The 15,706-nt window shown below is 50.3% G+C and overlaps 1 protein-coding gene across 1 annotated transcript in view; it reads left to right on the top strand.

The window, feature by feature from the left end:
* LOC133342493 (forkhead box protein P1-like) overlaps positions 1–15,706 on the top strand; it is an 84,592-nt gene that overhangs the window by 23,124 nt on the left and 45,762 nt on the right. The window contains exons 7-8 of the mRNA XM_061551647.1: positions 4,043–4,119; positions 4,497–4,598. Of these exons, the coding sequence (XP_061407631.1) occupies positions 4,043–4,119; positions 4,497–4,598 (179 nt within the window). The remainder of the gene's footprint in view (positions 1–4,042; positions 4,120–4,496; positions 4,599–15,706) is intronic.

Genomic DNA, 15,706 nt, shown 5'->3' with positions numbered 1-15,706 from the left:
TGTATGTATGGTGAACTTCTGTCGCGCCGTACGTAGCCACCCAGTTTAATCGGAGGTGCCGGAGAAGGACAAGAAACTAAACGGAAAAATAACTTCTGAAGATTACACAAAGAGGTACGACTCCCTGTTCGTGTCTACGCTGTGTTCGTGCGTGACTGTGCGTGTGTGCGTGACTGTGTGTGCGTATACTCCTTGCCCAACTTCGTGCATGACTGTGTGTGCGTGCGTGACTGTGCGTGCGTATACTCCTTGCCCAACTTCGTGCGTGACTGCGTGCGTGACTGTGCGTGCGTGCGTGACTGTGTGTGCGTATACTCCTTGCCCAACTTCGTGCGTGACTGTGTGTGCGTGCGTGACTGTGCGTGCGTATACTCCTTGCCCAACTTCGTGCGTGACTGCGTGCGTGACTGCGTGCGTGACTGCGTGCGTGACTGCGTGCGTGACTGCGTGCGTGACTGCGTGTGCGTGTGCGACGTCGCACAGCGGCACAGGGCGACCTGAAAGCAACAAACGATGAAGTCCCTCACAGTGGCACCCTGACGCAGCTGGACAATGCATTCTCATCAGAGCTGCGGAAACCTCAAATCCAACCCCCCCCCCCCCCCCCCCCCCCCGTTTTGCTTTATTAAACGTGTTGGGATGAATGTTGTTACCAAGCACCTATTAATGCCAGCACGACGCGCTTTGGTGGTGGTATAACAAACATCCCTGCTCGGCCGCCTTTGTCTCCCTCGTGCTCTGATGCTCCACGCACCACAGCCAGCACTCATTTAAAGCTGAGTGAACTTAGCCGAAGCGTACGACAGGTTTCGATGCCACTTGCCGTTGCGTTGGAACCTCGGTCCTGCCGGGCTTCCGCAGTCGGGGGCGATGTTGCTACCTGTGTAATCCAAATGGAGTAATTTGCAGGTAAATTTTGATAGCATCGGTATAAGGCACATGATTGATTTTATTAATGGTTGGCAATCGAACTTACTTAAATAGCCTGGTTCGTAGTGCAGATCGCTAAGCGCTGCACCACCACACCCCACATACATCATACCCCTTATAATCCGTATATGCAGAAGACGAAGATCCCCCAGATAGCTTGAAGAGACTGTTTGGGCAAGTGCTGTTAGCGAGCACCTGTGAAGGCCGGCACGGCACGCGACAGAGTGTGTGTGTGTGCGCGTGCGTACAGCCCGGGTGTCAATCCACTGCTGGATGAGGGCCTCCCCAATGCCGTTGCGGGCGGTGAGGGTTTTCTGAGCATACTTCACCGCGCTGGTGGGTGCGGGTTGGCAGAGAGGGGAGTGCAGAAGACACGGTGGATGTTCCTTCACTGCCCTCTACTGCCCACGACACCTCCTGCACCTGGCATTTGTGTGCCTGGTGGTTGCCCATCCAAGCGCTACACAGGCTCAACCCTGCTTAGCTTCCGAAGTCTGACTCGATCTCGGGGTGGGGAGGATGGGGACGTTCCAGATTTGTGAAAAAGAGCTTCATAGCTCATCAGATTTCTCCAGGATAAATTAAGATTCGGATTCTGAGATGATTTGGCAACATTCGAAAGGTGTAGTAACAACGGAGAATAATTGTATCGGCTGATGTGTTAATTGCACTATATCACATCAGTCACGAATGCCAATGTGTTAATATGCATGCCTAGGTTGCCCTCACTCTATGCGGTAGATGCGTTCCAAAACAAGGGCACGCAAAGCGAAAGAGCACGGGGAGACAGCTGTCTGCCGAGTAATGCACACAGCACACACACAGTACACACACAGCGCACACACAATACACACAGTACACACACAGCGCACACACAATACACACAGTACATACAGTACACACAAGGTACACACACAGTACACACACAGCGCACACACAATACACACAGTACACACACAGTACACACACAGCGCACACACAATACACACAGTGCACACACAGTACACACAAGGTACACACACAGTACACACACAGTACACACACGGTATACACACAGTACACACACAAGGTACACACAGTACACACACAGTACACACAAGGTACACACAAGGTACACACACAGTACACACACAGTACACACAGTACACACAAGGTACACACAAGGTACACACACAGTACACACACAGTGCACACAATACACAAAGTACACACAAGGTACACACACAGTACACACACAATACACAAAGTACACAAACATTACACACAAGGTACACACACAGTACACACACAACACACACGGTGCACACACAGTACACACAAGGTCCACACAGTACACACACAACACACACGGTACACACACAGTACACACACGGTACACGCACAGTACACACAAGGTACACACACAGTACACACACAACACACACGGTACACACACAGTACACACACGGTACACACACGGTACACACACAGTGCACACACGGTACACACACAGTACACACACGGTACACACACGGTACACACACAGTACACACACGGTACACACACAGTACACACACGGTACACACACGACACACGACACACAAAGTACACACAGTACACACACAACACACAAGGTACACACACAGTACACACACAACACACACGGTACACACACATGACACACACAACACACACAGTACACACACAGTACACACCCAATACACAGTACACACACGGTACACACACATGACACACGACACACAAAGTACACACACGGTACACGCACGATGTTGTCCCACGTCCGACCGCATAGCCGCACGCGAGAGAATTCAAAGCGCATACTGGGGTGACTTTAGCGTCGGGCCAGGGTTCGCGCCAACTGATCCGGCATCGATCCGAAGAAGACCACCGTACAAAAGAGCAAACATCGCGCAAACAACGAGCGCTCGCTCGCGTCAACCCTCCGAGCCGCTTTGAGACGTAATCTGTTCACCGTTTCGAGCTCTCGCTCGGAGACGAACAAACGACGGTGGCGAGTCGCGGCCACGGCGATCGGTTTAACCGCCCCGTGTCGCGCACGAAGGCGATGCCGATCGGCTTGACCACCCCGTGTTGCTCACGAAGGCGACCGCGATCGGTTTAACCGCTGCCCTCGGCACCGCAAAGCCAAGAAGGGGTGGAGGGGCACCACCTCCGATGTGGCACTGTCGGCTGCGCCATCGTGCGCGAGACCGTGTGCCGAACAACGTGCCCGCACGCTCGTATTTATTTGCGCTAATTAGGCGCAATTGTAAACACCGTGTCACATTACGTTGCGTTGCAATTAGGCATTTGAAATGATAACGTGCCGTATGCATGTTTTTTCGTAAAAAAAAAATCTTGAACGAAAACACGCGCTGTTGTCATTGTTTACCATGTCGGTGAAAGATTTGCCTTGTTCACGCATAAATGCATACATATATATTAAGCATTTGCTACGAATTAATGTGTATATACTGTGGAAGGATTTCTTTTTTACTGATAAAATATATAGTTCTAAACCAATGGTTAATTGAAATGGGATTCATACTTTTAAAAATGTGTAGTGATTTAAAACAAAATGTAATCTCGATCGTCATCATATAATTGCATTTTCCATCATAATCATGACGATCATATAATGGCTATTACTGTGATCATAAGATATATTGGTGAGAAAAATGAATAAAACATCAAAATCATGGAAACCTAACATTTAATGGAACCATAAATTAATTCTCATCATCAAAGTCTGTTACCATGTTGATCATCAAGACATACTTTTTTAATTCTTTGCGCACAATGGATCTCATCGTCACCACCATCATAATGAGAAACAATGGATATCATCGCCACCATCATTATAATCTTGGCATAGAATGGATCTCACCATCACCATCATCATCTTTACATACAATGGACTTCATCATCACCATCATCTTTACACACAATGGGTCTCGTCGTCACGACCCATCATCACCGAACGCGAGAGCAGCACCGCGGTTCCTGCGCGCGCGACCACTGTTCTCCTGTGCCCTGTGTGCTCAGCCACGGTTTCTGTGTGTACAATCGGGATGGTGTTTCGCAGCCACGCTGCATGTGATTGTCGCAACAGAGCTCGCACAGAACCAGGAGTTCTACCAGAATGCCGAGGTCCGGCCGCCCTTCACGTACGCGTCCCTAATCAGGCAGGTGCGTATCGCCCGCATATGCAAATTTTGCTCTTTGAAACGCGTTTGTGGGTAAAAGCAGACACTTAAAAACAATGAGTTGTGATGGCTCGCTCTATCCGGGCTTTCTCAAATGCACTCGGGTCATTACGGGCGCCGTTATTAAGTGCGAGTCTGCCTCCCCGGAATGTAATAATGAGACAGTGATTATGAATTTTTGATGTGCCCTTTACGTTCGCGCGATGTTGAGCGCCGTGGTGAAGGCGTTGAGAGGTAAAAACGCGGCACGCGCGCGGCGCGCCTGCCTTTCCCTTCTCGCCTCGCTCTTCCCTCCTCCTCCTCCCTACTCCTCCTCTACCTCCTCCTCCCGCCTCCCCCCCCGCCCCCGTCTTTCCATAGGCCATCGTAGAATCTCCGGACAAGCAGCTCACCCTCAATGAGATCTACAACTGGTTCACCCGGAGATTTGCGTACTTCCGGCACAACGCCGCCACGTGGAAGGTAGCGCGCACACACTTCCCAAAGCGTTCGCCTGGGGCCCTCTGATTAGCACGGTTGGCTACGTATGGCGCGAAAGAAGTTCAACGTACGTGCGGCCCCACAGCGGGGACTACAGAGGGTGGGATAAGGGGCTCCCACGCGGCATTCTGCCCCGGGCCTCCGGGAATCTTTGGGTGGCCCTGCTGATGAGAAGAGAAGTGTAGAGGGTTTGCCGCAAATTGGCGACACTTTGCTTTAAGATCCATCATAATCGTACCGTCCAATTAGGAATATCTTTGCAAATTTTTGTAATTTTTATTTATTTATGTACAGCCAAATTGCTTTATGAAATAACAAAAATGAACGTTCGCAATGATGCAGTAATTAAAGTTTTTTTTATCACTATTACCCATTAAAGTAGTGCTTTGTCATGCAGATTTTTGGATGGCTTGACAGCATGAGCTTATGTGCTTTAGATTTCGAAGTTGCAATGGTTGGAAGACCTACGGATTATTATGATGATGTGTGGACTGCAGTTGGATAACTCTGAAGTTATCTTTATTCACACTGGAAGTACTGTACATCAAAGCACAGAAGCAAGAGGATAAAAAATGTGAAATGCACTCGCAAGCTTCAGGGAAACTTATTTCGCGAAAATGGGCAACTCGGTATTTTTTATATTTTAATATCACATCGCATTGTGAAGAATGACTCAATGGCGGCGGTGGTGGGGGGGGGTTGGTGGACTGTGCGGGGATTATCTCTGTGACAGCCCCGGTGTCGATGGTGGCGGGAGCAGAGATGTGTTTGCGGGAAGCAGTATAGCAAGCGGGTTGCCGGCCCGTTCTCGTGGATCTTTGAGCGCTAGTCCGACAACTCTCACTGCCTTGTGAGTGTCTCGGGAGAGTCAATGGCTAAGGGAGTAAACCCCAACAGAAAATCAGAAGTGGGGCCCCTTAAGTGGTTTTGTGATGAACAGCGGCACATTCCCGGCACACCCTGCAGCCAAACTGGTACCAAACGTCGTGCTACGCACTCCTTTGGACCTCACCAGCAAGGTCGAGGGGGGGGGGATCCTGATGCATGAGCAACCCAGGATTTCCAGAGTAACCTGCCCGGGCTTTGCGCCAACAAGAGGTGCAAACATGGGGAGAGGGAGAAGACACTCCTCCTCGGCCACCTAATCGTGGCCAAGAAACACGGATGGCAGCAGTCACGAGTTATAAGCTCACTTTGGATTGGCGTTAAAAATGGGCGCCACGGGTTGCCATCGTCGGTGGGAGGATTCATTGCACCCCAATGGATAGCGCCCGCCTCAAGCTGGGCAGCCCCCGGCCAATAAGGTGCTTTCCCGCCACAGCTCACCTGCTCCAATGGGTGCTTGGAGCTTATGGTTCATCACCAGACACGTGGCCTGCAACACCTGCACCAGACAAAGGCAAATCAAAAGGAAAGAAGGTACCAGCCATTCATTTTGCAAGCTGGAATGCACGTGCAATGTCTTCTGGACTCTCCGAAGATCTATTGCAGATTGAGGACATCCGCAAGACTGCAGTTATCGACAGGGAGCTGGCGAGACTCCACGTGGATATTGCAGCGCTGCAGGAGACCCGGCTTGCTGGCAGTGGCTCACTACGAGAGAGTGACTACACTTCCTACTGGCAAGGCAAACAGCAGAACGAACCAAGGCAACATGTTTGTTGGGTTCGCCGTCAAAAACACACTCCTCGGCATGATAGAACCACCAACCGCAGGCTCCGAGCGGATTCTGCTCATGAGACTGCTCACTGCTTCTGGCCATGTAAACATCCTGAGTATCTACGCCCCAACACTCTACTCACCTCCGGAGATTCATGACCAGTTCTATGAAGAGCTTCACAATATTATTCGCAACATCCCCAGCTCTGAGCACATGCTTCTGTTGGGAGACTTCAATTGAAGGGTTGGGGCTGACCACGACGTGTGACCCGTGTGCCTTGGCTATCACGCCATCGGAAGATGAATGCCAGTGGCCAAAGACTACTGGAGCTCTGCTCATACCACAATCTCTGTATCACAAACTCATTCTTTCTCATAAAACCATGCCATAAAGTATCATGGAGACATCCAAGGTCTCTTAATTGGCACCAACTGGACCTTGTCATCACCCCACGAGCCCTCCTCAACTCACTACTCATCACACGCAGCTACCGCAGTGCAGTCTGTGACATCGATCACTCACTGGGATCCAGCAAGGTCAGACTACGCCCCAACAAGATACACCGCCTCAAACACAAGTGCTATCTACGCATCAACTCTGCCAAAACCTCCCTCCCAGATATCACTCAATCATTCCAACACTGCCTTGAGCAGTCCCTACACAACACACCAGATGGAAGCGTGGAGACAAAGTGAGCGTACATCAGAGACGCCATCTTCAATGTAGCCATCAATACCTTCGGCAAGCAGACAAGGCAGAACACAGACTAGTTTGAGGAACACCTGGCTATATTGGAACCCATACTCCAAGCCAAGCACATGGCGTTGCTGAAGTACAAGCAAGTCCCAAGTACAGGATCATGAAGGGCTCTGATAGCTGCCCGCAGTGCGGCTCAAACGACTGCCAGACGCTGTGCCAACAACTACTGGCTGAACCTCAGCAGTAGGATCCAACTCGCCTCTAACACTGGTAATATCCGTGCCATGTATGAAGGCATCCAGACAGCCTTTGGTCCAAACATCAAGAGGACTGCCCCCCTTAAATCCAGCACAGGGGCCATCATCACTGATAAACAAGAGCAAATGGCCAGGTGGATAGAACACTACTCAGAGCTCTACTCATGAGACAACGGTGTGTCAAAAGCTGCCCTTGCTGTTGTAAAGCCCCTACCAACGAAACATGAACTGGACAATGTTCCAGTCTTGAAGGAACTTGACAACGCCATCAACTCACTAGCCAGCGGCAAGTCCCCGGGACAGGACGGCATCACACCTGAGGTACTGAAATGTGTGAAACCCGCCATCCTCACAAAACTCCATGAACTTATCTGCCAGTGCTGGGAAGAAGGAGCAATGCCTCAAGACATGAAAGACTCCAACATCAGGAGGACTATATAAAAACAAGGGTGACCGTGGGGACTGCAAGAACTTCCGCGGCATCTCTCTGCTGAGCGTCGTGGGGAAAACCTTTTCCCGTGTGGTCCTCAGCAGGTTACAGATACTAGCTGAGAGGACGTATCCTGAGGCTCAGTGCGGCTTCAGAGCAGGAAGGTCCACGATTGGCATGCTCTTCTCCTTGCGTCAGCTACAGGAGAAATGTCGAGAACAGTGAATGTCCAGTACTTGGCATTCATTGGTCTTACAAAGGTCTTTGACCTCATCGGTAGGGGAGGCATCTTCAAACTCCTCAAAGTGATCGGCTGCCCACCGAAGCTGCTGGCAGTCATCTCCTCTTTCCATGACAACATGAAAGGAACAATACAGCACAGCGGCACCACCTCAGAGGAATTTCCCATACTCAGCGGTGTTAAGCAGGGGTGCGTGCTGGCCCCAACACTGTTTGGCATCTTTTTCTCACTTATGCTCACACATGCCTTTGGGACAGCAGAAGAGGGAGTCTTTCTCCATACAAGATCTGATGGAAAACTCTTCAACCTTGGTCGTCTCAGATACAAAACCAAAGTCCGCAATGTCCTCATCAGAAAACTCCTATTTGCTGATGATGCCGCGCTGACAGCTCACACAGAACAAGGTCTGCAGACACTCATCGACCACCTTGCCAATGCCTGCAACAACTTTGGCCTGACAATCAGTCTGAAAAAGACCAATGTCATGGGCCAGGATGTCAGGACACCCCTTCTATAAACATTGGCAGCTACACCCTGGAAGTCGTTCAGGACTTCACCTACTTGGGTTCCACCATCACCTGCAATTTGCCCCTCGTCACAGAGATTTACGAGCGCATTGGGAAGGCGTCTACAGGAATGTTCAGGTTGACCTAAAGAGTGTGGGAGAACAAATCTCTAACCCTCAACACCAAAGTGCAGGTGTATCGGGCCTGCGTCCTTAGCACCCTCCTCTATGGGTCTGAGTCCTGGGCAACATACGCCCATCAAGAACATCGATCAAATACATTCCACCTCCGATGTCTCAGGGGCATCCTCGGTATCAGATGGCGAGATCGCATTCCCAACACCTCAGCCCTCAACTTGGCTAACCCCTGAGATGGCTTGGACACGTGTGCTGCATGCAGGATGGCAGAATACCCAAGGATGTCTTGTACGGCGAGCTGGCATCAGGCACACGGGCCACTGGTCGCCCAGTCCTGCGCTTCAAAGATGTCTGTAAACGGGACATGAAGAGCTGCGACATCAACCCAGGTGACTGGGAGAAAAGTGCCGGCGACCGACTCAGCTGGCAGCAGGCTGTGAAAACAGGCCTCAGGAGAGGCGAGGAGAAAATACACACTTCCTGGCAGACCAAGAGGGAGCGATGTAAAGAAAAAGCAACAAATACCTCTGGAGCTGCCACCGCATTCACTTGCAATTGCTGTGGCAAGGATTGCCACTCCAGGATTGGCATACTAAGTCATTCTAGGCGCTACAAAACATACTGCTGACTTCGTAAGGCACAAAATAATTGTCTCTCGAGATACACAGGCCTATTGATGAGTCCGGCAACACGTTTCTTCGTGTACATCGCTCTTGGAATTGGCCAGGCCATCCCAAGTGGGATGCGTCTTGAAAACGATTCTCGAGATGCGCGAGTAAGCCTCGTCGTTCTTACACTTTCGCCCTCCCTGTTCACACGGAGGAATTTCACTGATACCCGTACGTGCGACGATGCTCCGAGACTGAAAAAGTGGCACGTTTCTTACGTGATTTATAATTGTGTATTTGTGTAAGTGACGCGAGCGTGCAACTTGTCTGCAATAAATATAACAGTGCACCACGCATTTGCGGGGCCGTGATGATTTCTGGGTGGGTGAAATGTTGGATTTACATCTTGTTTTTATTTCCCAGGGCGTAAGTAATTCCCTTTGTATTTATCTCTTTTCCCGGACTCATAAACTAGTCTGACTTAGTGTACACATGGCAGCTCCCACTGATGTGCTTACATTCTGCCGCAGAATCACAGCCTATTGAAAATAAACAAAGCGTAATGACCAAGGGGGCTTGCTTTGTAGTCGTAAGGCATTCTTGTTGCTGGATGGCAACGTTCAATTCGCCCTTTCACTCGCTTGAAGATGAAAATATATTACTAATAATTGGGATATGGAGGTGGAGGGTGGATATTGGTGGTGCGGTGTTACAGCTGTTAGTGTGCTGCGCGATGAACTCAAGAATTCAAGTTTTGATTCCCAGCCACGGCTATTATCAGTGGTGAGCTTATATCAGCACTGTATTGCCTCAACTGAGTCTCAAGATGCTTTATCTCAGGTGCCGGGTTAACCTCAACACCTCAGTGGCAGCGATACGTTCCGATACGTTCACGGCGTGACCACACAGTGGAGGCAAGGCAGCACAGTGGTTGGATCACACGGCTCATAATCTGAAGGTTCTGAGTTTCAATCCCAGTCAGGGTTCAACTTGGGCCATTATCTCTCTGCCCCAAAGGTCACAACCGTTGCCACTGTTTCGGAGAGTCTGGCACCTACCATAGGAATGCAGAATTTCTTCCACTGGCTCAGCACTGCCAATTTAGAGTGTAGTGCTGCCCCAAGCACGCTTGCTTATGGAGTCAAACGACATCGTCGTCATCATCATCATCAGCCATGGTCAATCCACTGCTGGATGAAGGTCTCTCCAAGAATGGAGACATATACTATCACAGAATGACAATACCCTTCTTACAAATCGTGTGAATGGTATTGACACTTATCGTGAGCTTGTTATTATTACCACTACACTAGTTTACACAGGAAGGCCTCAATGAGTCTCAAGACTGATTTTCAGGAGGCTCCTGCCAAGTTTTCACAGTGTGGCGAGGGGATGTGTCCGCTGTGTGCGATCCCTACTGAGTTATTTATAGTTACAATTTGAGCATTGGGATACTTACCCAGAGAACCCTGGGGAACCGCACGCAGAATGGGGGGGGAGGGGATCACACAGAGAGAGCAGCCCGGGTCGAGAATCGAACCCGTGTACTTGTTGCAGTGCGGCACGAGTATTGCCACTGCCGCCCGCATTACAACACATTATATTTTCACATTTACGGGATGGGAAATTCTTACGCTATAAATATGCAATTACTATATACTGCTTATTACAGACATATAGAAAAAAAGAAATTGAGGAAGAAATTAAATTGAAATGATTCTGAATATCGCGACATATTATTAATATCGTCTTTAATTAAGCTGTTGCCTTCTTTCTCCACTGTGCGTCAAACTCTTGAGCGAGGCTTCCCGCGCACATCCACCCCCCCGTTCCATTGCGCCGCAGCCTCATTGTCAAACTGCTTTTATCCTCTAACGCCGCAGCAAAGCGCTTTCATTCGGTGGCACTCTTCAGCACAACATTTCCCCGAGACTTCACCGCCACCACCGCTGCCACCGCCGCCACCGCCGCCACCGCCGCCACCACCGCCACCACCGCTCATTAAACAAAACTGGTGACCTCCGGGCCGGTGTGTTTCCACCGAAAGCCTTTCACAACATCTATTGGCGATTAAATGCCGGTAAGCATTCTCATTATCACTGTTTGCACTTCACGCTTATTCTTAAATGTCAACAGCAAAGAACCTGGCAGTGCTTGCATCGGCCGTGTGTGCACGCACGCGTGTACGTGCGTGCACGCGTGTATGTGTATGCGTACGCGCGTCTGTGTGTGTATGCTTACGCGTGTGTGCACGTGCGTGTACGTGTGTATGCGTACGCGCGTGTGTGTGTATGCGTACGCGTGTGTGCACGTGCGTGTACGCGTGTGTGTATGCGTGCGGGCATGTGTGCGAACACGTGTGTGTACGGTGCGCGCCTGTGCATGTGTACACGCACGTGTGTGTATATGCGCGTGCGCGCGTGTGTGTGTACGCGTGCGTGTACGCGCGCGTGTGTCCGTTCCTACACGTATAAATTCACATGCCCGGGTGCCCAAATTGCAATTCTCCAAGCTCATTTTCGCTTTTCCATCAAGCTCTCTGCTTCAGGAGGGGGGAGCAGCAGAAATAATTCTTTATGCTTCACCGTGACACGTCCCTAATTTGGTGCAATTAATAGCACAGTGCTGTTTGGAGGCTGGGAGGTTTCTGACACTGTAATTACACCTTAAGTGTTAGATCGCTGCGCCGACCACATTAGTTGAGAGTGATGGCTCCTCAGCCCTCATAAGCAGCTTCCTAATTAAGGGCAGCCAAGCTATCCTTGTTCTTAAGGAGGCAGCATAAGTCTGGCCCGGTTTATATGTAATATATATACAGTCTTGGAAGGAACTTAACCCTTTAATTCACCTGCACACACTTGCTTTAGATGTATGGGGGGGGGGGCGGGGGGTACTTTGTGCGGTGGCACTGAAATGAACATTTCCCAAATGCCTAAATGCAGATCGCCCTCAATGTTGATACGTGTCTTTCGTGACTGCTACGCGTACGATTGAGTATCCGTGCGCGCGCGTGTGTTTAGAATGCAGCATATGGCATAAGTGATCCTGGTTATCGAAAATAGTGGTTGTCACTGCCATTTGACGATCCCAGCGACCCGCGTTGCATTCTTGACCACAGAAAACGCTCCCAATGGCCAATCGAATTTGGCTTGGGCCTCTCGTACGGCAGCTCATCCTAAAATGAGCATCCGGTTGAAGTGGGGTGCGGTCATCAATGAGCGCCGCCGGGGAGACGAAGGCAGCAGTGCACGCGCGGCTCTTACCCGCATCACCACCAGCAGCAGCAGCAACATCCTGCGCTGTGACAACCTTAACAGGGCGTTCCTGACTGCGCTTGCCCCATTATTCTCAAACGGCGTAATGGGAGATGTGTGCCTTTGTTGCTGCTGCGGCTGCTGCGCAGGTCGAACGCGGTCGCAGCGGACCGCGGTTAGTCCGGCGGCCTCGTGGGCCGTGGCGGCCTGTCGCGTCGAGACGCGATGCCGGCCGCACCACGTTGTACCTCGCGCCGTCGTTTTTAACTTCCGGCACAATTTAAATTTCTGAAACGCTGCCAGCCCTTTAAACGCTTTTGGGCAATTATAGGTGGAGCCACGGGAGGGAGGAGTGGGTGAGGGACAAAAAAAATCTAATAATTAAACGGCATGTGCCGGAGCTCGGATGATTGCCCCCATGGGGCTGTGGGGGTGGATCAGGAGAGAAGAATTTGTCAGGATGTGAGCACTCGGGAAGGAAGGGGATGGGAAGTGGGGTCGAGGGAGGGTGGGGGGGTGTCAAGGGAGACAAACAATACGAGGTGTGGTCTCATCCCGGCTTCAACTATCCGAGCCGCGTTCCTGCTCGCGCTTCGACGAGGCAGCGAGGAGGGGCCTTCCGTTCCCCCGTCCCCCTCCGATTGGCACGGTTGGCTTACGTGCGGCGCGAAAGAAGTTCTACGTTATCGCCGGGCCTCCCGGGGCAGGATTCGAGCCTCCGCCGCGCCGCACGATTCACACCGACAGAGCGAGGGGAGCCTGCGGAGCAGTGACTTGGAGGAGATGAAGCGCAACGCAAAATTCAATGCAGATCTTAAAACCACGAAATAAAATGCCACGGAAAACAAGAGTAAGACTTGTATAACCAGTGCAGAGGATGATGATGATGATAATGATTGATGATACGATACGATGCAGTTTTAATTTCACCAGGTCATTAGTGCGCTTGCTGTTTGTGCTGTTGGACCTCGTCTTATCGTGCAAGGTTCTCACACGGGCGCCACGTGGCACAGATGGGTGTAGTCTGCACTAGTTTCGCAAGAGCAGGCAATGTTGCTTCGTGGCTTCACCTTATTTGGTCAATTACCAAGTAATATTCAAATTTGGCATATATTTATTGTGACGTCAGCACAGTGTGTTCGTTTCAGTCACGGAAATCATTAATGTCCATAATAGAGTTTTTTGGGTTAGATCGCGTAAACATAATTGCGTGGTTAAACCCACCACCACCTGACACAGCCAATTAGTAAGGTTTGTCACTTAACAAAACCTACCAATTCGTTACTCGTGTAATGAGCGACTTCCGCGACACGTCGTGTAGAGGGTACTTATTCACACACGGGCACAACACAGGCCAACCTTATCTTCTCATTCTGAGTACAACACTTAGATGTTAGCGTCTCTACTGGCTACACACACGGTCGATCACACGGCGTGGTTCCACCCGTCCACTCTCGGCTCTGCCACTAGCTGGCGGGTGATGGAACCCCGCAGGAGATCTTCCACGTGGCCGGACGACGGAGAGAGATGGCGGCGAGTAGCGACGCAGTCCGGACCCAAGACTCCACACATGAACCCCGAGCCCTCGTCCGCCCCCGCTTATATCTCCCCAGGCGCGGCTAGGCTCCGCCTCTGGCCACGTCCTATTGTGGAAACTTCGAGCAGGTTCCCGGAGCATCTTGGCCAACCCCGCCCATTACCTTTGCCCCAGATATATCTCCCTTTCAGATTGGATGTTGTTTTTTGACGGTGCCTGTACCCGTGCTCCCCTCTTCTAGCCAGCAGGTGTCATCATGTCATTACACTAGTACAGCACACCGGTGTGTTGGAGAGAAAACCCACAACATTTACAATTCCAGTATAATGTTTCGCAGGAAATTTCAACCAGTGTAACACGTAGGCTTTCGCGACTGATATTTTGAATTACAACCAGCGTCATAAGGCGACAGCCAGAAGTAATGTCAAATTCTTTTTTTACATACAGTGCGTATTTTTGGGTTAATACACACCACAGTATTAACCAGGGCACACACTGGACTCGAACCACGAACCTCTGCCACAAGCGGCCATGTCACTGGCCTGCATCTTAAGACACTCTGCGAATCGAGCAGGTGTGAACATCTTTTTGTTTTACTTATACCCTTCTCTACAGCCGGGAATGATGGGCAGAATTCTAGACATCGCAGATGGAAACGAAAAGGCATTAAGCACAGAGTGCCGCAACAAGGACCCTCAGAGAAAGAGGCATCAGGAGAACCTTGAGCCTGGATGTGGATAGGGTGAGGGTCGCAACAGTAGGATAGGGTTGTCACCTGTCCTGGTTTTACGAGGATTGTCCTCTTTGTTTCCAGGTAGCTGTCCTAGATGATCTGCAGGTCTTCCCGGGATGTTAGAAGTGTGTCGGCTGTGTAATAATGCGCTGCTCAAGACGGTGCATCTACACAATATAGGTCTCCCCTCTCTCCCCGTTTCGCACGTTCACCGCCTGCTGCAGAGGTTCACCGTTGGAATCCAGCGGGCCGCCCTGATTAACACTGCAGTGTAATAACTAAAAATACTACGCAACCGTTCGCTTCACCGTTCAACGTTAAAGATCCTGTAATGTAATCCACAAGAGTAAACGATCAACTTGTTTTTTTTTTACCAGGTAAGGCCCAATGAGCTGTATAGCTCTTTTTCAAAACTGGCAACAAATTATAGCTCAACGAAGTGGCTTATCACGTGGACATGTATAGCAGCCAAATACTCTAAACTGCTATTGATTCTAAATGTGCAGGGGAAAAACTGGACGACCCAGAGAAAAATCCATGCAATCACGGGGAGAACACGCAAACTTCAAATATACAGCAATTGCAGGGTCGGAATCAAACCCACAAGCTCCTGCATTCCAGGCGAGGGAGTTAACATCTCGCCACCGTGGAGGCCATTACGTGCTGGCATCACGGTACCAATTTGCCAAATTCGAAAAAATGACCTGCAAATCGGTCAACTGGGATTATTCTCAGAGGCAATAATCGCCGTCCACTGGCAGACCGATGCCCCCGGTTGTCATTTTCGCAAATGGAGACCCAATCCTGGTCTCTTGAGTTCTCATCACCTGGTTCACAAAGTAAACTTGAAACATTCTCCTTGTTCTATTATTTTCCCACGGTTTTGTATCTCAGAGGTGGCAACCGTGAGTGTGGGCAGACAGAGAAGTGTAGTTGATTCAGGATTCGATTGGAGAGCCGGTGAGTAGACGTAAATAAAATCAATACCTGCTGATTTCTGGTAATTCACACTTAAAAAATTGGGGCCA

The sequence above is a fragment of the Lethenteron reissneri genome, chromosome 15, assembly GCF_015708825.2.
Source record: "Lethenteron reissneri isolate LAM-NWPU_2019-01 chromosome 15, ASM1570882v1, whole genome shotgun sequence".
NCBI classification, from domain to species: domain Eukaryota; kingdom Metazoa; phylum Chordata; class Hyperoartia; order Petromyzontiformes; family Petromyzontidae; genus Lethenteron; species Lethenteron reissneri.
This window is presented reverse-complemented; position numbering and strand designations above follow the sequence as displayed.